The 21,675-nt window shown below is 39.2% G+C and overlaps 1 protein-coding gene across 1 annotated transcript in view; it reads left to right on the forward strand.

Annotated features, from left to right (window-relative positions):
• The first annotated feature begins 427 nt into the window (after positions 1-427).
• fam135b (family with sequence similarity 135 member B) overlaps positions 428-21,675 on the forward strand; it is a 58,429-nt gene continuing 37,181 nt past the window's right edge. The window contains exons 1-4 of the mRNA XM_004564365.5: positions 428-737; positions 6,575-6,671; positions 11,080-11,159; positions 19,424-19,563. Coding sequence (XP_004564422.3) covers positions 6,595-6,671; positions 11,080-11,159; positions 19,424-19,563 — 297 coding nt within the window. The 5' untranslated portion in view covers positions 428-737; positions 6,575-6,594. The remainder of the gene's footprint in view (positions 738-6,574; positions 6,672-11,079; positions 11,160-19,423; positions 19,564-21,675) is intronic.

Here is a 21,675-nt window from a genome sequence, read left to right on the forward strand (position 1 = left end):
CCATCCACCCCAATCTCAATTCTATTCAAACTTTGTTCCCATATAGCAAACTCATTTTAAGAAATGCTAATTTGTATGTGCATCATAGAGGATAATTATGGGTTATAATCAAACCGCTTCCCAAAGAAACCTATGGTCACCTATCAAACAGCTCTTTTCTCTAAGCAATCACGCATTTCATTTTTAGTCATTATTATTTTTCCTTCCACTAAGCCCAATAGTGTGTCCAAATCACGTGACGTCCGCCTGCTTATTATTGCAATAACACTTTGTTTGCATAACAGTCACCCTTTTGTTCCTTATCATGGTAATTTCCGAGTGCACGGTTCACTACAGCTTTTAGGGGGCCGGCTCTGACGTCAGCCCGCCCTGCCGGACGGACACCAGCAGCACTACGCTGACTGGGTGCTGCTGACTATTAATATTCACCTTGTGAAACTATCCACAGTCAGTATATGCGGTCAGCGTTGTGCACAAAGACACGGCCACTCAGCGATACTTTTCCCAAACTGAAATCCCCTTCAGGGGAGGGAGAGAGAGAGAGAGAGAGACGGGGAGCGAGAGGGGACTGCAGAACACACAGGGTCTGGATGAATAACCATGGCAACAGCAGCAGCAGCAGGAGAAGCGATGATATAAACATTTACATCCGCGCATCCGTCCGCAAACAGCAATTCACTCCAGTAGAGGCTTGGACCAGAAACCCTCTGCGGATATCACTCCACATCAGCGCTAAGGTGAGGCTGTTTCATTCCTCATGTGACACCTTCCTCCTCTGCCTTTTGCTGGCTGGTTTGTTGTCTTCGGAACACGAGAGGATAGAGGGAAGCTCAGCTGTCATACATTACAACAGAGAAAGCTGCTTTCTGTAGTACACTGCTGCTCGGCGCCAGAGCTGCAAGGCTGACGGATTTGCTTAAAACACGGAGGCTAACGGGTTAAATTCATAGTCCATATGCGTTTCCTCTGTATGGCAGCTGAGGGTCTCTGTCTGACCTATTGCATATATGTGGTCACCACTGAGGAAACAAAACATTTAAGCCCACTCTACAGTGATAAGCTGAAGAAGCAATGGGGAAAATACATGTAGCTTTCAAAATAAAAGCATTGATAATTGTCTTTAAGCAAGCCACATACTACAGTGTGGTTTAATTTTGATAACTGGCAACTGTGTTTGGTGCAGCACTGGATTTCTTTTGATAACAAAGGATTTTTGTCAAAGCTGTCCCCCTCTAGGCTCAAATAGTGTAACACAAACACAGCAGAGACTGAAACTCGTGTGCAAAAATGCTAAAACAGACATAACTGATGACATAAGGGCAAATAGTCTTCATTTAATAATGCTGCTCATGTACTAATGTGACAAATTCAGGGACTGGTGTAGCTGACTGATCTCAAAATGTCATTATAGAACATAACGCCGAGGTTAGAGTACTTTGAAACCAGTTAATCCAACACCGAGCATTCCATTTTAATGCCCATCTTCACACTTTTAACTAGTTTTTTCTTTGGACAACGTGACCAGCACTCGGTTTCCATACAAGTGAACAGTGCTTCAGAGTTGTGAATACAAATAGTACGTCTGTTTACGGATTGCATGCAGCCCTCCAAACGCCAGCAGAAAAGCCTTTTGATCTTCAGAGAATCTAATTTGGCGATTGCAGCGATGCCAGTCACATCCTCTCAAAGTCATATTCTGATTCATTTAACTCCATAACTCGGCCCACTCCTCTCTCTTGTTCTCTTTCGTTTTTATCCTTTTTTTTTTGCAGGGATTTGGCGTAATATTGTAATTTAACAACAGAGAGCATAATACAGCATCATGGAGGGGTTTTAGCAAATGCTAGATTATGCCATCACATGATTGCTGGGCTGGCTCAGTGGATTTCTGTAAAGTGCCACTCCAGATAACCAATTTGCAGATAGCTTTCTCTCGAAATTAGAGATGGTGAAAATGATGGATTTGCTACAGCAACTGTGATTTGATACCCTTGCTTATAAGAAGGTGCTGTAACCTAACGGCCCTTTGTCACATATTTGGTGACAGCTTTTTGTTGTTCTGTGCTGGAGAGGGATGTGGATGTTAATCAGTGGAATAATGTCTGAGATTAATTTCCGGTTCTTTGAGCTATGTGCACATACAGCAGCTCATGGCAAACAATGGCTCTCTGTCTTACAGTGACATTTATGCCTGCTAAGCCTGCAAAAATGTGCTTATTTCACACGCAGACACTGTGAACGTGTTGCTTTTTCATCCATTCTCAAATTGACACTGGAGATGTCATCGGTGGTCCCAGCTGAGCTGACGCCAACAGGAGCTGCAGCAAAGGAAAGAGGGCAGCTTAAGGACAACAAAGAGTTTTTAGGTTTTCCTTAAGGTGGTAGAATTAGCCAAGTTGCAAACTCTAGACCTCCAAGAATGCCAGAGTGTGTGGTGTGTTTGTGGCCTGCATTAAATAATAATAAGACAGCAGATGGGTGTTTTGCAACGATTAGTGTTTAATGATTTGCTTCTAGTAAGAAAGAGATAATTCACAAAATTGCACAAGCAGAAAATTCCAAGTGTAGTTTGGCTACAGGTTATGTAGAGATGTCTGGGAGCTGTGCTCGAACACAGTTAATTCAACAGTGTATTAAGGACATTGTATGAATGCAGGAATGTGTTTTTTACTTGTTATGTTAGTTGACATTGACCTGTTAATCATTCAGGCATAAAAGAGGCCTCCTAACTCAAAGGGTAAGCCAGGGTTGTGTCTACACATAACACACATCTTAGCAAAGAACCAAATGTAAATTGTACCTTTAGGCACTTTGTCACTTTGTCACAGCATGTTGCAAAAACTCAACATCTGTTCAATTTCTTTTGTCGAATCTACAAAACAAACAGACAAAAAAACCTGTTTAGTATTTGTGCACCAGCACACCGATTCCCAAACATGTATTATCTAAAAATTGGGCTTATAGCAGCATCGTGTGCAATGGGTTTATAAAAAAATTGAGGAAATTGAACAAATGGAAGAAAAAAGAAAGCTGTGAGTTCTATTTTCTGCAAAGAGTTATGCAAATCGAGCAGTTAATAAAATAAAACTCTGTTGTTGTACTATTTTCGGGTCTTTACCTTACAATATAAAGCGCCTTAAGGTGACTGTTGTTGGGATTTGGCGCTATATTAATAATACTGAACTGCATTGGAATTTTCTCTCATCCTTAAATGCCAGCATTTCAAGTTCAGTCCCACAGGCATCTACATTCAACTTATTCACTAATTTATTAATGCTGACGTAAAGGTACAGAGAATGCTTTAAAACAGGGGCGTCAAACTCAAATACACAGTGGGCCAAAATTCAAAACTGGAACAAAGTCGCGGGCTAACATTAATATTTATTGAAAAATCTTCCTCCAGATATAAGAATGAATCTTTTGTTATGGACTCAAACAAGTTTTGCTGAAAAACTGAATATGGAACAAGCAAAGCCTAATACTAAACAATATATATATTAGCTGTATAATACCAGTAGGCCAGCTCTAATAGTAATTTGGTATGGCTTCGCCAAATTTGGCCCGCGGGCCAGAGTTTGACACCTATGCTTTAAAAGGTCCGATGCTGCAGTTTAGCTGGTGGGGCGTTTCATCAACCAAGATCATTGTTGTCATCGTCATGAAAAGAAACACAGTGTGTCTCTCTTAGATGACTGACAGCTGTATGCCTCTGGAGCTGTCAGCGTGGGTGCTTTGGTGTGTGCCTCGCTGATTTGATTAACGTATTGATGAATTTTCAACACAGGCTGATAATCAGTGCATGCGTCTGGGTGCTCTTGTCATGTACTGTAGGCTGCTGATTGTTTCACTGGGAAATAAAAACATATTACAGTAAGTCCCCGGCCTGTGAGCTTCCATTTTATCAAGTACACAGTGTTCATTCGACTTACTGCCTACCTAACACATTGTCGGAGAAGTGAGCTGCTCCTTCTTATTATGTATGTTGGAGACAGCCGATAACAGATAAGTATAACGGTGGCCTGCACAACAGTTCAGTGAATTAAGGAAGCGACAAAGCAGCTTTAGCTATATCTTAAGCAGCGCAAAAAGAAACATATTTCAGCATCTCACCGTCTCCCATCAAATGACCTATAACTGTTCTTACAAGCAGCATGCCGAGTCAGCACAAAGAGAAAGCGTCTCTGTCGTTACTTGTCTCCTTAGGCCATTTGCGGCAGTGGGCAGCTGATGTACTACATTAGTGAAGGATACTGTGTGTCTCAGGACTGTACTCATTTGCTTTTATGGTCTTCAGCTTTAATGTGGGCACTGGATTTTACTTTCTTTCTTCACTGTTGGCAGGAATCTTCTAATCCATCTTATCAGCATTAGAAGAGAGCGTTTTTCTGCCAACTGTCAGGACACCTTAGATTCACCCTATTTGGTCAAATAAAGTGTTAAGAGAGGACACTGGGAATTAATTTCTCTGCTCAGATGAAGGGACAAGTCAGACTTTTTTCTCTAACATTTCTTTCTTTTTTAAAAGCTGTAACATCTTCTTAAAAGAATCTTGAAAAAATTCTGAAATAAAAGAAGCCTTTTTGTCCCAGCCCAGACACATTTATGCAAATGGTACAATAACTGACTCAGAAACTCACCATTAGATGCTCATTGGATAACGGCTTACTAGCTTTTCCCCAATGAGGATATTCCAGATAATCTTTCTTCCTTACTCGTAGAATGACCATCATTTTCAGGGAAATGTTTATTAAGGTGACACCTAAAGTGACCTGAAGGCGGGTGATTTCATGTAGCCTTCTATACCACCAGAAGTCTTTTTGCTTAGAGGAAGATTGCTCCCGGCTAAGCTAGCTTGGCACCTCCAAGTTAGCTTGGCCTGGACGCTCTTATACCGTCTGTGCTTTTGTCTGACTCATGCATATAGTTTAGCTGTTAATGAAATACTATGTGTGTAGTCAAGGACTCCTTTTACATAATCCTCAATTTAAAACAAATTAGATAAAAATAGAAAAAACAGTTGATATACCTGTAGTTTAGCTATTAGCACATCGTGTAAGTATTTTAAAGTGCATTCGTTTTAAAACAAGTGTCTTGAAGCTTTAAAAAAATGTTCCCCAAAGGCCCCTTTTTTAAACTAACTCAACCATTCACACCTATGGGCCATACTGAATCACCAATTAGCCTAACTGCAAACACACCCATCACCTTCTTGCTGTGAGGCAACAGTGCTAACCTCACGCTATATCGATATAAATACACTGAATACTAAGACAGGGACAGTTGTATTTTTTTCCCCCATTTTCCTTATTGCAAATTCATATGATATACGCTCTGAGTGTCTGAGCTCTGATGAAATGAAACGTCACTGTGTACGTCTTACTTTATAGTAATATTGCTTTTATAGTTTTTACAGTGCTTACAGGAAGACTCACCCAATACCACACACATGGTGGTGTTATATTTCAAAGCGTTTAATTATGGGTTTCTTAATATGCTTGACTGTAAACACAGTCAGTGTTTGAGCACCTTTCGATTGATGGCAGCTCAAACTTGCCGTGTTTCAGCTCTCATAGCACTTTATAGCCTGTGTACTACGAGGTTGGTATCTAATGTTTGTAGTAAATTGGATGGTTCATGTTCTGAGCTTTAATTACAAGTGACAGGTAGTACTTTTAATATGGTATGAATGAACGGAGAGTCAGCAAGTCTAGTATGTACAGTACTGATCAGAAGTTATTTTGGACACATGGGTTTATAATTGTGATTTATTTAAGCAGGACTCAATGACTTGAAGCATACCTATTAGATCCTACCAATAAGAGATCCCAATAGATACCTAAGTCAAGAGACAATGGAAATTCAATATTAGTTTATATAACTGTATAATAGTAAGGCTTCTGGAGAAAGATAATGGGTTTCTGTGTTGTGTATCCAAAGGATGGATTCAAAAAAATTGTGCTACAGTAAACAAAACTGTGATAGATAATCACCCTTTCTTTTGAATAAATGGGCACCACAGCGATACACTACGTTAAACTATAAGTATTAAATGTTATTGTTATGTCAAACATAATAAGGAGACTCTTCTTCTTTGTGTTTTAAAATATTGGGCATACAAAAGTGATGTTTAAAAATGAAAAACATCTGTGTTATAAAAGTTATTATTATTCAAATGTACTATAAAGGTAATGTGACAATGCTACTGCTGCCAATAAACTGATGTTTTCTACAATAGAACCTGGCTCACAGCTTTTCTTTTTAAGGTAGATAGAAGACAGAGAACATACAGCTGCACGCATTCATTTTTTACTGTGACATAATTCAATCACAGGGGTGGTTGTCATATGTGCAACATTAACCTGACCACTGGTAATGAGAACTATATTCAGACCAGGGTCTCTATCTTTGTCTGCTATCCACACTGCAGTGGACTGAATGAGTCATGCAGTATCACTTCCATGGGAGCTAGTTTTAGAAATGTCATCATTTGTCTTACCTCTCAGTGTGGATTTGGTGTTATTTTGGCTCATTGGTCTTATACATCATATTGATTGGTTGTTTTCTTTTTTGACAGGTGATGAGTGGGATCATATCATGTCTGAAGTACAGGGAACAGTGGAGTTTTCTCTAGAGTTGCACAAGTTTCACAATGTGGATCTCTTTCAAAGGGGGTAAGAATTTTTCTTATATATATTTAATAGTATTTAAAAAGTGCACATATCCTGAATCATTTAATTTACTGGAAAATTTCTATTTCTATTTCTGCTGCTAGTTAAATACTCTGCTGGTTAAATGCAACCATTGTTAGCTAATATCAAAATCTCTGTTTGTTTCATCATAGAACAATAACAATGCTATTTTTTGACACAGAGCTTGTGTACGCAACTAATTAAAATTAGTTCAAACATTAGTTCAATTTGTTAGCACAATCTAAAGCTTTTGATGTGGCTAAAGTCCAAAAGCTATATCAAAACTGGCGCTAACTAGCTAGAGTGTTGTAGCTGCTAATTCTGCTATTGCTAGCCGATGCACAGGCCTAAGAAGAAATGTTTGCAGTAAAGTGTTGCAAAATGTCACATGCAGAGCACTGACAGTGCTGTTTGGAACAGTGTTCAAGAGAGGCAAATGAAAATGAAGCAGTGAGGCCCCCAGCAGACTGCCTGTAATGCAAAGTCGTCTTCCTATTATTATATAATGTAGTATTATTAATGAAAAAGACAGATGTTACATCCAGTGCTTTACAAATAGGGAGTTTAAAAGGTTTTGTTAATGATAGAGGTAGTTCTTCTTTCTTGTTGCAGTTTTTATGATATTCCCAGACTAAAAAAGGGCCCTGTGTAGCCTGCTCTGTCTGCAGATTAAAACATGTCATTTGGCTCAGTGAAACACCAGCTTTATCAAAATGATTTTCCCTCTCCAAATGTGATGGGCTAAAGCTTTATCACGATAATCCCTTCAGTTGAGTGCACTAATATGTTTGTTTTTACTCGATGCCACGTTGCTCTGTGATATCAGAAGAGATCCGTTGTGAGCACGAAACAAAATCTGACCCCAGTGTAAAGATAAAGCCCTATGGACAGAGAATAGTTTAGTTACCAACATCTACACATCTTCCCACACTGAAATGTGCTTTCTTAAGTCAATACTAATCCCTGTGCTAGACTAGTGGGCCACACAGCTGTCCACTGATTGCATTAGGAATACTGATTAAATCTGCATTTGATTTGCAAAGGATAAAATGGCGATAAGCAGCATTTACATTTTATACTGTAATAGGAAAAGTAAGTTTTAAAAACACAGGTGCATTTTCTTATTCAGTATTCTGTCCTTTCTGCAATTTAGCCTTTTAATAAAAACAATTCAGCTTGTTGAAAACTATTCATGGAACACTGCTATTTATACATCTCTGCCATAGCACATGAGTAAGAAGTGATCACTAAATTGACCTATTTTCTTTCCAAAAAAACACCTTTTTGATTTTCTTTATTGTGACATCTTCTCTATCGAGCGCTGTCATTAACACACTGATGACATAATCAAGTTCACAGCCATGCTTTGGTCTCAGCTTGCTAATGATGTGAAGGTTTTACCCAAATCTGCTTTGGGTCACAATGATTCAATGTAAATGATACATTTTTAACACAAAAAGACTGTTTATCATTTCAAATGAACCCTATTTGAGATATTTTCCAATACTTTTACCTAATTAATAACCCTCTGTCAATAATTCTTTAATAGTATAAGAATATTTGTGCAATCGATGGGCGACTTTGTGTAGCTTTAATGTTATTTTCTCATTAAGTTAATGGAAAGCACGTTAGAATCTGAAAACAAAGACTCTAATCAGTTTCAATAAACAGGATTACTGCAATACGTTGGTTTAAACAAGAGCTGCAAAGTTAGCCAAATTAGCCAAAGCTTTCTGTATTAGGCTCTAGGTGAATTTCACAATGCCAAAACTGCACATACCTTAAATCAGTTTCCCTGGATCTTCTTGTTAATAAAAAAATGTAGTTACAAAGATCTGTAACTGCATTTTTCAGTTGCTGAAATTTCAGCAAGTCAAACTATAAGTGGCAAATATCTTAAATGAGTTTATCACATTAATATAAATACATGGTACAATGCACAGTTATGTTCCAGAAATGGTTTGGCTAACACATACATTACCTCCAAACCATTTATTTAATTGTTTTAATCGTTAATTGTCCTAGCAACGTCTGCTCCAAGTGTTTAACTACAAAACAAGTGGGCCTGGTGAACACAGTAAAATGAACAGACAATTTTATGCAATTTTTAAGTACCATTTTCTTGTCACTTCCACTATACTAACATGCAAACTGAATGTTAATTAGCCAGATATTAGCGTGGGCAGCATGATGGCGTGGTGTTTAGCACTGTTGCCTCATAGAAGAAGGGCCTGAGTTTGATTCCACCAAGTGTCCAGGGCCTTTCTGTGTGGAGTTTGTATGGATGGTTAGGAAGAGGCTAGAAAATATGATATTTAACATCTTTTGAATTTAAGTGGCTTTAGTTGAAGAATAGTTTTACAAACAACTGCAAAGTTAAATGAAAGATGGGCTTAAGAACATTTCTGTCAAGAAAATATTTTGTGGGAATGGGAATTGAAAGCCAATACTAAGGATATAAAAAACTAAAACCTTTATTAAGGTCAAAGAGCACCAACGAGACAAAAATACAGACAAAGTACAAGGAATGCATGTCTGAAACAATAAAACAGGAAATAACTAAACAGGGAAACACCTCACACAGAGACAGGACTTGACACAGGAGAGAAAGCCAAGGGTCTTATGGAGAAACTGTTATCAAAGCTAGAAACTAAAAGGAAACTAAGGGCACAGAATATATACCTATAAAGTTATAAGTATAGGTATATACTATATATATACCTATAATAATAATAATAATAATACATTTTATTTGAGGGCGCCTTTCAGAAACCCAAGGTCACCTTACAAAAAACACAATTAATAAAAGGAACAATAGTCATAAAATACATAAAATAAGTAAAAATTACAAAACAGAGCGTGACAACAGATAAAATCAGCATTAAAGCGAATAAGCCAGTTTAAACAGATGTGTTTTGAGCTGTGTCTTAAATACGGAGAGGGAGTCAATATTTCTTAGTGCAGGAGGAAGAGAGTTCCAGAGCCGAGGAGCAGAGCGACTGAAAGCTCTGTTCCCCATAGTGATAAGGTGTGAGGACGGAACAGTAAGATGAATAGCAGATGATGATCTGAGAGTGCGGGAAACAGTGGTGATATGGAGCAGGTCACACAAATATGAAGGAGCAGATTTATGGATACACTTGTATGCAAGAAGTAAGATTTTAAAATTTATCCTGGCTTCTATGGGCAACCAGTGAAGCTGCTGAAGAACTGGGGTAATATGAGCACTTAACGGAGTGCAAGTTATGACCCGAGCTGCAGAATTTTGAAGAAGTTGGAGTTTATGAAGGGACCTTTTAGGGAGACCAAATAGGAGGGAATTACAGTAATCAATACGGGATGTAATAAGACTATGGACAAGGATGGCAGCAGCATGGGGAGTAAGGAAGGGACGGAGTCGGTGAATATTACGTAAATGGAAGTAAGCAGACCGTGTTATGTAATTAATGTGAGACTGGAATGAAAGAGTATTATCAAGTATGACACCCAAACTCTTAACCTGAGGGGAGGGAAGGGTGGGAGAATTTTCAACGTTAATGGAAAAGCTGTGGGATTTGGTTAAGATAGATGGTGTACCAACAAGTAAAACTTCAGTTTTATTACTGTTAAGTTTGAGGAAATTGGAGGAGAACCAGGATCTAATCTCAATAAGACAGTCTGAGAGGGAGGTAGGTGGGAGGGATGAATTGGGTTTAGAAGAAAGGTAGAGCTGGGTGTCATCGGCATAACAGTGAAAATTTATATTATATTTTCGGAATATATAACCAAGAGGAAGCATATAAATAATGAATAAAAGAGGCCCCAATACTGAACCCTGGGGCACACCAGCAGAAACAGGATAGAGAGCTGAAGAATGGGATTTAAGTTGGATAAACTGAGTGCGGTCTGAGAGATAGGAGGTAAACCAGGTAAGTGGGGTATGACTAATACCAATGGAAGCTAACCGGTTCAGGAGAATATTGTGAGAAATGGTATCAAACGCTGCACTAAGATCAAGAAGGATGAGAATGGTATAGGTATATATATACTATATATACCTATACATAGTATATATATACCTATACTATGACTGAGACAGAGAAACTCTTGAATCAAAAGAAACAAACCCTGAGAAACAATTCAACTGTAATACCAATAAAGTGGATCTAAAGCACTGGATAAATAATACTAAGGAAATGGATAAAGATAAAAAATAAAAATAAAACCAATAAACATACAAAGAGTACAAACAGAGACAGTAAATCGAAAGTAATTTAAAATAAACATACAAAAAATTGTTAAAACCTAAAGTTGTGTTGATACCTTTCACCTACTCACAGACTGCAGAGGGTGAAGTTAAGCAGTGCTGCTTCGTTAAGCGTGACTGTTCTGTTTTTATCCACCACCTCAGGTTCTACCAGATACGAGCAGGGCTGAAGGTCTCACCTCGAGTGCCCCACAGGGTCATAGCAACAACACAAGACAATGCAGGTAAGACAGACGATGTTTACTTCCTCACACTCTGAGAAACACACACATCAACTTTACCACTCGTTCTGGTGTGTGGAGGAACTCTTAATTTGCTGTGTTGTGTTCAGTAATCTGTTTGTGTAGTTTTGTTAAATAGATGGTGGAGCACATGTCTGAATACTTTAGTTTGACACTGGGTACTAGACCATGGTTATGGTTTTTTTGCCTCATGTTTGGCCATTTTACTGGTGCTTTTTCATGGTCAATTTCCGTCACATTTTAATTCCTTCATTGTCCCTTTCTGGCCATTTAGTGTCTCTCAGCAGTTAGTTGGCATCACCCTTTAGTCGTTGTGCTTTCATATATAGTGTTGTTCTCTGTGTGTCGTTTGTGACTACAAAGGTTGTTCTGTGTTGCTTCACCATTTTTCTCTTTTTGAATATTTTTACAACCATGTTTGGCTGTTTTGTGGTCATTTCTGATCGATCTTTTCATACAGTTTTGGATCTTTTTAAACTTGTTTGAATGACTTTCTAACAGTTAAAGGTAAATTGCATTGAGAAACAGCACACAGACTCCAAATTTACCTGCATTAATAAATTACCAGACATGATAAAATTAGACCAAATAAACCTTTGAGTTAACACACTTTGTTTTTTGAAAAAGATTGAATATTGAATATAGTTAATATTTCATGAAAAATATTAGCTAAATAAGATTCTGTACACTGCAGTCATTTCTACGTGGCCTGGCTGTGAACACCTGTAGTATTGTAGTACCAGAGTCTTTTAAGCTGATCAATTGAAACTCTTCAAATAAACAAAGAGTTTAAGTGAAGGTTTAGAACGCATCATAGCAAAAAACAGCACTAGTGAAGGTTACTAATGATCTCAGTAATGGTCTCAGATTTGAGTCAATTTGTAAAAAACACTTTACTTCAGCATCTGTCTGATAGATTCTAATTTGTCCCGGTAAACAAAGAGTTTTCCTCGCACACAAAATAAGTCATAAAAATCTATCTCAGCCCCGCCCGCCGGGCAATCATATAGCCCGATGGGCGGGGCTGAGATAGATTTCGGTCGCCCGACCCGAGATATCGCTAGCCCCGGGCTAGAGATTTTGCGAGCCCTGCCCAGTGGTGACTAGTGAAACATGTAGCATTAGATTACATTTCAGTAACATGCAAGTAAGAAAAAGTAGATGTCACCCTTCAAATCAAGTCACTTAGATGTTTCTTGGTTTCACAATTCTTCTAAGATTTTCAAATCAGACATGTATAAATTGGATACAAAGGACAAGATTTGAACCTTGCAGGGATATAAGAGGTTAATCAAATCTCTAAACTAGTCTTCATTCATCTGCACATCTGTCTATGAGTGATCCTGAAAGAATAATTGATGCAGTTGTTCTAAACTTCTAAGCTGGAACATTCAAATTCTTCGTCCTCAAAGCACTCTGAAAAGCCTCTAAGTGACCCCAAATGCTGCAGCATGAATGATAGAAGGGACTAGAAGGAAAGCTAATATTTCTCACATACCTCTTTATTTGCTCCTGTTAAATCCAGAATTGAGCTTAAATGTATTCTTCTAGCATATAATTCAAGTTTCCAAAAGTAGAATGGGAGGTCCCTGTGAAGCTAGCTCCCAGCTTGGGTTCAGAAGACAGACGGCTTCTCTACTTTTATGATTAGGTCTCCAATTTTCCTGTTTAAAGCTTACTGTTGAGGCTGGTTCTGGAAATCCTGAACCATTAAGCTGCTGTAGGCTTCGTATGATGCATCGACTACTGTCACTCACGTACTTTGACTCCCCTTGCATTTATATGCTGCGATTGCATGCCCTCCTTTTTCTCTTCTTTTGCCCCTTACTCTCTAGTCAGCTGAAGACCCCTGAGCCTGCCTGATGTCTCTTCCTATTAAAAGCAGTTTTTCTCCCTACCATTAGGGACTGTCTCAACATGTGGTCCTCTATCTTTACCTAAGAATTTAAACCATCTTAAATTGGCACCATATTAAAAAATTGAATATAAAATTTTGATGTCTATATTTAAAAAAGTATCAATTAAAGATGTGACTGTTTTCTTAACGTAGAGCTGTCAACAGATGACAGATGATAATTTTAATAATAGTAATAATACTAATACTAATAATAATAATAATAATAATAATGACAATAGGAAAATAAAACAACCAACAATTTGACTGCTGAGTACTCAGATTTGTCTCCAAATGCACTGTAATTTCTCACTGCTATTGTGGATAAAAGACAGAAATTTACAAAAGGTTACAGTAAACAGTAAGTAGTCCCACCACTGTGCCAGCTATCCAGGATCTGTAGAGAGTGAGAGCGCTGTCTGGGAATTTTATGGCCCTGTCTTACCGATGTGATTTAGGATTTAAAAACTGAGTGATTCATCCTGCAGAATATCTGGCATCTAAAATAGCTTTGAAACATTTCAAACAATAACTCTTAAACGTTTAATAAAATTTTATTGGATTTCCAGTTATTGAGGGAAAGTCTTTAGTCTTGGCTGAAAAGGGCAAAGCCGGCTTAAAGCTGCACTGTGCTGCATAATAGAAAAACTCATCTTATGGAGAATGTCCATGTATTGAAAAAGCTCTTTAAATTTCTAAAATACATTTGTTTCCTACTTAATTAGAAAAAAAAGTGTAAACAATCACCAAAAAATACACTGTAGTGAAAGTTTTGTGAACATTGAATGCTTCATTCCTATACAAATATACAATTACTTTCAGGTTCCTCAAAGATCATGAAATATTCTTCTTCTGTTGCGTCCATATTTGTATTCATAGGTTGTGACTGAAGGCTTCCAAACCTACCTAACTGTCAAAATGTGGATCTGTGGCGTTGCAGAAAGCTGTTTCACTGCCAATCCTGATTCTCAATATTGGCTATTTTTAGCCTATCATGACTGGAGCAGTGTGTGTATGTGTGCGTGTGTGTGTACACCAGCTGTACTTGTGACAGTGCAGCCTACTGTTTTCACTAGGATGTTTTAGATTGTGAGGGCATTTTGGTCTTTTGGAGCAGGATATTAGTCTCAGGCATGTAGCTGTTGTCAGTGTTCTCACTGCTATAGAGGACAGCACCACCAGCAACACCAAACCGTCCATGCGTGCGTGATTGTAAAGATGATGTGTGAGTGTTTTCACCTAAAACACAGTGACAGGAGGCACGGGGTTTTTGATTAAGAAGAATTTCTTGCTCCCTCATTACTGCTGGTTCCAAGTAGCCACTATAATGTCAAGTTGAATAGAAATGAAGAATAGCGGTTTGTCTATTTTTAGGGCTGCTGAATCCTGGAGGATCAGCTTTTTTACATGTTGTAAAGAAAGAGGTAGATCATTTTCCAGACAGGGGAGGCTTCAGTTTTGTTACTTTAGCTCAGATTAGCTGACACAAATATATTTAATAATGTAACTCATTTTTAGAGGTGCCTAATGGTGCTTACTATTCAGTCTTTTCACCTAAAAGCTGCTTAAGTATTGACAGTTTGTGTCTTGACAGAATGCTACCTGTTTACACAACTGTAGGCCCACACATTATCCCAAACTACAGGTGACTGTAGATGCTTGAGCTCATGATTTGTTTTAAACATGTAACTTTCCTCAAATTCACAAATTGCGTTTTTTATAAAATACTTCTTCATATACAGTAAGGAAAACTCCAGCATGCTAAGCTAGTCTAGTCTAAGCTAGTCTAAGGTCGCGCCATAGCATTTCAGTCAGGCTGATGTCTAGACTTTCACATTTGTGTTTGGTTTCATTATCTTGTTTCATAACCTAATTCGGGCCAAGCTTTAGTTGTCAGACAGATGGCGTCTCGTTGACTCTAGAATACTTTGATATATGCTCATGTTTGTGAGTTCATGGTTGACTCAAGGTTTCCAGATCCCGTGGCTGCAAAACAAGTTAAAATAATTATCCCTCCACCATCATGCTTGACAGCTGGCATGGGCTGTTTTGTTGATATACTGTGTTTAATGCAGCTTTGCAAAACCTAAGCCATTCAGTCCTGTTTTGTTTTTTAGAGAGAAGAGACTTTCTCTGGGCAATATTCTTTTATATAAGCAATATTTTATATATTTGTACTATCATGAGCTTTAACGTCTGACACTAACTGAGCTCTGTGGAGTCTGGAATGCAGCTCTTAGGTTTTTTGCAGTTTCTCTGAGAATTTTATGGTCTGATCTTGGGGTGTATTTGCTGGGTCATCTGCTCCGTGAACAATTTTTCCATTGTGTTAATGCTCACCTGAACGCTACAGAGCAGCAAACGGCCAAAACCTTTGCTTTAATAGTTGGCGTGACACTTTCTGATGATCAAATAATCAAATACATTTGATTAGCACTTGATATAGATTGGTATAGTGCATTTTTGATGCACTAATATCTAAGCTGCTGACTACACTGCAATGTTTCACCAGCCATTAGCATATGTAGACAGCAAGAAACACTGCAGCTACGTATATTACAGTGAAGATCTTGCATGCATATTGTAATTGGAAGGCTGCGGCCCTCCCCTCTCCTCTGCAGCTCTTTCCACAAGGTCATGCACTGAGCCTGCATACCTCACAGACTGAATCATAAACATAAAGCTGCCATTCTGGCCACAGATAGAACAATTACATTCATCATACAATTCCCTTACTGTGTCCTCTTTGAAAGCGTGTGCTTGACATTTCAATTGTCTGTGCCCTTCAGAAAAAAAATGAATTACTTGTGAAGGATCGTGCCACACACTCAGCTGAAGGATTTAATGACTGTGATTCATGCGCAGTAAGATTAGGATTTTCAAGTCAGAATGTTAACTGGGAGAACTGGAGTGTTGTTTACGGTGCACCGGCTAAGATGCCCTTTCTTATTAATATCATGAGGAGCAAATCTGTGTGGCGAGTTCTGTGTGCTTTACTGATAGGCAGAACACGAACACACACACACACACACACACACACACACACACACACACACACACACACACACACACACACACACACACACACACACACACACACACACACAGCAGATGCAGAGCAGAGGCTGTAAGCTGATTATTTCCAGCACAGAAGCACTGTGGCTAAAGCTGAAGGGCGTTTCAGCAGGTTTTAATGTGCAGGATGTGTTAACAGTCCAGTACCTGTGAGAAGCACAGTACACCAGAAGAGTGTCAGAACCGAGTGATTTCTGATGGCATGTGAATATGTAGTTAGTTTGATGATGCTAGGTAATTTTGTGTCAGGTAGGTTTAGCTTCTTACAAATTTCTGGACGACTAGTCCAGAAAAAAGACAAAGAAACTGGTCAAAACTGGGAGTAAAAAACCAAGATGTTTATGGCACGGTGGAACAGTGGTCAACACTGCTGCTTACAGCTACCAGATTCTGTCAATGAACATGTGGGTCAGCTTGAGCCTTCCTGTTGACATGTTTTGAACTGCCTGTGTGAGTTTTAAAGGCTCCTTCAGTTAACATGTGCCACCCTCTCATCGATATTGATTCAATCAAAAATATTATCATTTTACTTTCAAATAAGAACACTTTCATTTTGAGATGTTGTCGGCCTGAGTAAAAAAAATACCTTGGGATTGATGATGCTTAATATTTCCTTAAGAATAGGCATCCATCCATTCACTACAGCCTATCCTTTTCAGGGTCGTGGGGGCGGGCGCTGGAGCCTATCCCAGCTGTCATAGGGTCGCCAGTCTGTCGCAGGGCTAACATATAGACATAGACAATATTTACATTTAAAATAAGTAATCAGAAGTGTTATTATAGTAGATTATGATATTACTATTTTTTTATCAATTAGCGTTAGATACCAGCAAAATTACAGTTTAATATATTTATATTGTAAGTCTTAAATTATATGTATGTATATATATATATATAATGTATATTATATCTATAATATATGGTGTGTGAGTGTGTTCTACCGAATGTGTAAGAAAATGCAACTTTTAAAATTTTTTATATACTATATTTAAAGGTCTTTTCTTCTACAGCCTCATGTGACTGCCATGACAAATAGCTTACAGCCAATTTAGTGCCAGTTCTGTATAAACAAACTATAAACAATACAGTGTTACACCGATTATCAGTTTCCATCTTAACTGATCTTCAGTCTTATGAAAGAAGGGTTCATAATATTGTTATATTGCATTTTACGGGTGGTTTAGTGTTTTTTCCACCTCAAGTGTGCACAGCACTGCTAGATGTGTCAAAGCTGTTATTTCAGTTAAGCTGCGTTCTTATCAAGGCCTTATCACTGAAAGTCCCTCGACACGTATTGTAACATTTAATCAAGTCTGTAGAACAAACAGGCATTGAAAGGGAAGTATAATATCTGTGAGCGTGTGAGAGTAGCCACTGCAGCAGGTGCAGTTTGTTGATTTAGTGATTCTGGCCACATGAAGGGAGAAATCCAGCGTTTGTGAAGCACGGAGGCTCCCGAGGGAAACGATGAGTCCTTCACAGGTCAAATAGACACAGAGGATAATTTATGTTAATGACAGCACACGGTGTCGAGTTTCTAATCTGCTTATGTGTCTTGAAACAGGAGCTTGAAACCTACACAAAAACAAAATAAAAACAAGAACATCAAAGTCACATTCATGCAACTGTAAGGAGACCGTGCTAACACCGCGCAACAACTCCTACCCCAGAAAGTACATCCCCAGAGGGATTACGCTGTCTGTGCCACACATCCACCAAGCCTTTGACAGCACTCGTGCTTCCACACATCCGTCACCCTGGCTGGGGCTGCTTGATGCTGCAAGTAGTGACAGCATTATCGGGAGGAGGCCTGCAGAGAGAGGGAGAGTAAGACCGAGACAGAAAAGAGCACAACCTCAGCAGGGGATTTCAAAGACCTCTCACGGCTCACAGCTGGACAGCAGCTCTGCAGTGCTGCCAGGGAAAAATGCGCTAGTAGCACACAGTAAACAGCCACCGCGTCGCACACCAAAGTGCTGCGACGTGGACGATGATGGCAGTTGAAACAATGGGCTGCCTCTGAGATCGTGTGAGTTTTGGGGGCAAATGTGTGACCTAAGTTTTGCACATAAAATCCAATTTATTAGTTTTTCCTTGTGCTTGAAAACATATGTGAATTTAAAGGTACTACTGGCTCTGCATTCCCACACCAAGAAGTTTAAAGGACTTTAAAGTTTATCAGTTGAACTTGATGTGAGCAACATCGATAGACCTAAATATGAAAAACAGCCCACAGCTGTTCGCTTTGCCTTGCTTTAGTTAAACAAGCCTAGAGACAAGCGGTAACTTTGCTAAGAAAAACTCCAGAGTAGTTTCTGGAGGTTGTTGGCTGGCCCTGGGCGAAATTGACTGCTGCACCAACAGCCTCACTGTGATTGCTTTGGTTGCTAACAGACTGCCACGATTGCCCATAGTTTGCATGGGAAACATGTGCCATTTGTCCATGGATTAATGAAATGGGGAATGTTCACCTTTCAAAGTAAATGTTGTTCCTTACTGCTGAAACCAACAGCTTTTACACTGACACTGAACATTCTCTGTTTCCTGTTTGCATCACAATTTTTCAGGTGTTTCGAGGTAGCTGCAAATAAAAGCTGACAGATCACCCAATGCTGCAGTCAACCCGAGTCAGTCTGCCCTCACCTGTGACTCTGGTTCTATTCTACAATATGTATTCTGATATAACAGAGCGTTGCCAGGTACATGTGGGATTTTGCAATTAAATTGCCATCATGCAGCAACTACTTCGCTATTTGTGGAAGAACTTCTGAATTGAACTGATCAATACAACTGCAGGAAGGTTTTTTCTCTAGCATCCGCAGCCAGTGTGAATACAGGTTTAGAGGGAACCTACTCATAGATTTTTTTTTTGTTAACAGTGTGCGCTGACCTGCTTTCTGAACCAGCCTAAGTGGTCACATGAAGAACTGCAGTTTTTTATGTTTCCATTTTGCTGCTTGATTTCTTTTTTTTCAGCGTTCTTGGCCCAAAACTCATTTACAGATTTTATCACTTGGTTCTAGAGCTAAACGTAGATGCTTGCCTCTGAGTGCCTGTAAATATGTGCAAATGTCCTCACAAACCTGTTGATGCTGTGCAAAGATAAAGTGATGTTTTGTTTGTTTGTAGTCATGACAGAGAGCTCTGAGAAAGCTCCTGTTATCAGTTAAACATTGGTGTTTAATGCTTGTTTTAGTCTATCGGATCTATGTCTTATCATATGTGGATACTAATTGCACTTGCTGTCACTGTGCTGTGCTTTTGCGTCCCACATTAGGAGAGTGCAGCTTCAGCTCTGCGGGGGTTTACGACGGCACCGTGTTCAGCCGGATATTTCAGATCCTGTACAGAAACGAGGAGATTGCGGTGAATGACTGTATGATCTTCAAAGTCCACCTGCTATTGGACGGAGAACGGGTGAGTCATGCCGGTGACATTTTCTGCACACACACAGACAAATATCCAGTTTGAAAGGGGGGGGGGGGTGGATTGATTGCCATTTGCTCGCTTTTTTATTTATTCCATAGCAACTTGTAGCTTTACAGCATATTAAATGGCCCGTAATTAATGGATTTCATCATTCTCTGTTCCCTTCTGCACTTGTTGTTTTTATCATCTGACACAAACAATACTCCTTGTTCAGAACACACACATTCGTTCCACTTAATCACAGCAGATATTTTACACAACAGGGAATAAAAGATAAAAAACCACAGTGCTATATATTTTGCAGTCTGAACACCTGCAAAATATATAGTCTATCTGTCTATAGCAGTATAGATTTAAAGCAGGGGTGTTGGAGCCGTTCTATTTCTTTGGCCAAAGACAGCTCAATTTGCAAAGATGTACTTTCTGGAAACATTGACTTGTAAGGTTTGTCTAACAGAGCTTAAGATGTCTAAAGCATCATTGACTGTAGAATGAAAATAGGGCAGCAACCTCCTTGCGATTAGGAACAATCGATGGGCGCCCAGTGGTTGCATTAAATTGTTTTGCTGTTGGGAACCAATTGTAAGTAATTGTCAGTGCGCAACACCCTCACCTGACGATTGCACAGGCCACCTGGCAGGAGGCAACCTATCTCCAAACAGTTGCAGTCCGACTCAGACTAACTGCGGTCCCGCTCATCCAGATGAAGGCGAAGGTTTGCAAATAAAGCAGACGGATTGCCGATATGTTGCTTTCAATCGGACTCAGTCTTGTCAGTGACACGTAGGTAGGGACTCGACTCAACTTATATAAACTGTTTGCATTCTGATTATAGATTCCTGTTGAAAAGCAAGATTGCCGGGCAGCTATAGCAAATTGAAATTAAAGTGTCGTCATGCAGCAGAGGAATTTCTGAATTTCTACTTCAGATCTATGAACTGTGGCTGAAATGGAAGTAGTTGTGTATGAAGACAGCAACAGATTTGTGATTTTTGCAGACTGATCACAGTTACAGCTGCCATATTCTTAGAAGTTTGCACTGATGTTCTTGGTAAACATTTCATGTGATGGCTATAACAGGGATAAAAATGCATTTAAATAAACAAAGCTTATAAGTTAATGTAGCTCTAATCTTTGAAACTACTGGTCAGTCTGATGGCTCGCCCTTTGGTGCCGTTAGCTAATTTTCTGAGGCTACCAGTGTAGCCCGGATACTTGGATAGACGTTAAAGGAAATCCAGTTCAGAACTTCCTCTTAAATGTTTATGAACCCAGAAAATGTAATAAAGCTTATTGAAAGCTAAGTTGACCTCAGACACAGCAACTGTTTTTGCGATTGCATTGGTCATATTAAATTAACTATTAAATGGCTGCTAATTGGTTAGCTACATGCATGAACTGTTCCAGAAAGAGTTAGTGGTAAGTAACAGATTTTTTTAAATGGGCACTGATTTTATTTTGGAGTAGGTCTGAAGTGGAACTTTTCAACTTTTTGACAGCTGGCTTTCATTTTCAGGCCTAGAACTTGTCTCCAATACTTTCTTTAAGGGTCTGTGGGCACACTATAGTTTTTTTTGTTAACGGAGGCATTAGCGGTTTTTAAATGTGATGAAATGATTGACAGGAGTTTGGTTCCCTGAAAGATAACAAAAGCTATTCAGTGGAAAAGGTTAATTGCCTTTTTCAAAGGAATTCTGTGCTAATCATAATAACCACTCAACCAGTGTGAGGGTCACTGAGCTCGTAGACTCGTTCCGTGAAATTAATGTTATGTAACTGAAAGACTGTGCCTGTGCACCCAGACCGGCCATATTTAGTTCAGCTGATCAGGTGTGTAAACCTACCTGACAGTTATTGATGTTCTGTTTTACTGTGGGCGTGACCCTGAGAATCCACTCTGCCCGTTTTTGCCTGTGGGAGCCACCGGAGCTCAAATTGATCAGCAGTGACAGCGGTGACACGGGCTTGATGCTGGGACGTGGGAGTGTTAAGATGGCCTCATTTGAAGCTAATCATGCATTTGATAGCCGTAGCTCACACGCTGACAGTACTCTAAACCGTCGCTCAGCTGCTCCCTAACATGTGGTGTATACGCCTAGT

The sequence above is a fragment of the Maylandia zebra genome, linkage group LG22 (genome assembly GCF_041146795.1).
Source record: "Maylandia zebra isolate NMK-2024a linkage group LG22, Mzebra_GT3a, whole genome shotgun sequence".
Classification (NCBI taxonomy): Eukaryota; Metazoa; Chordata; class Actinopteri; order Cichliformes; family Cichlidae; genus Maylandia; species Maylandia zebra.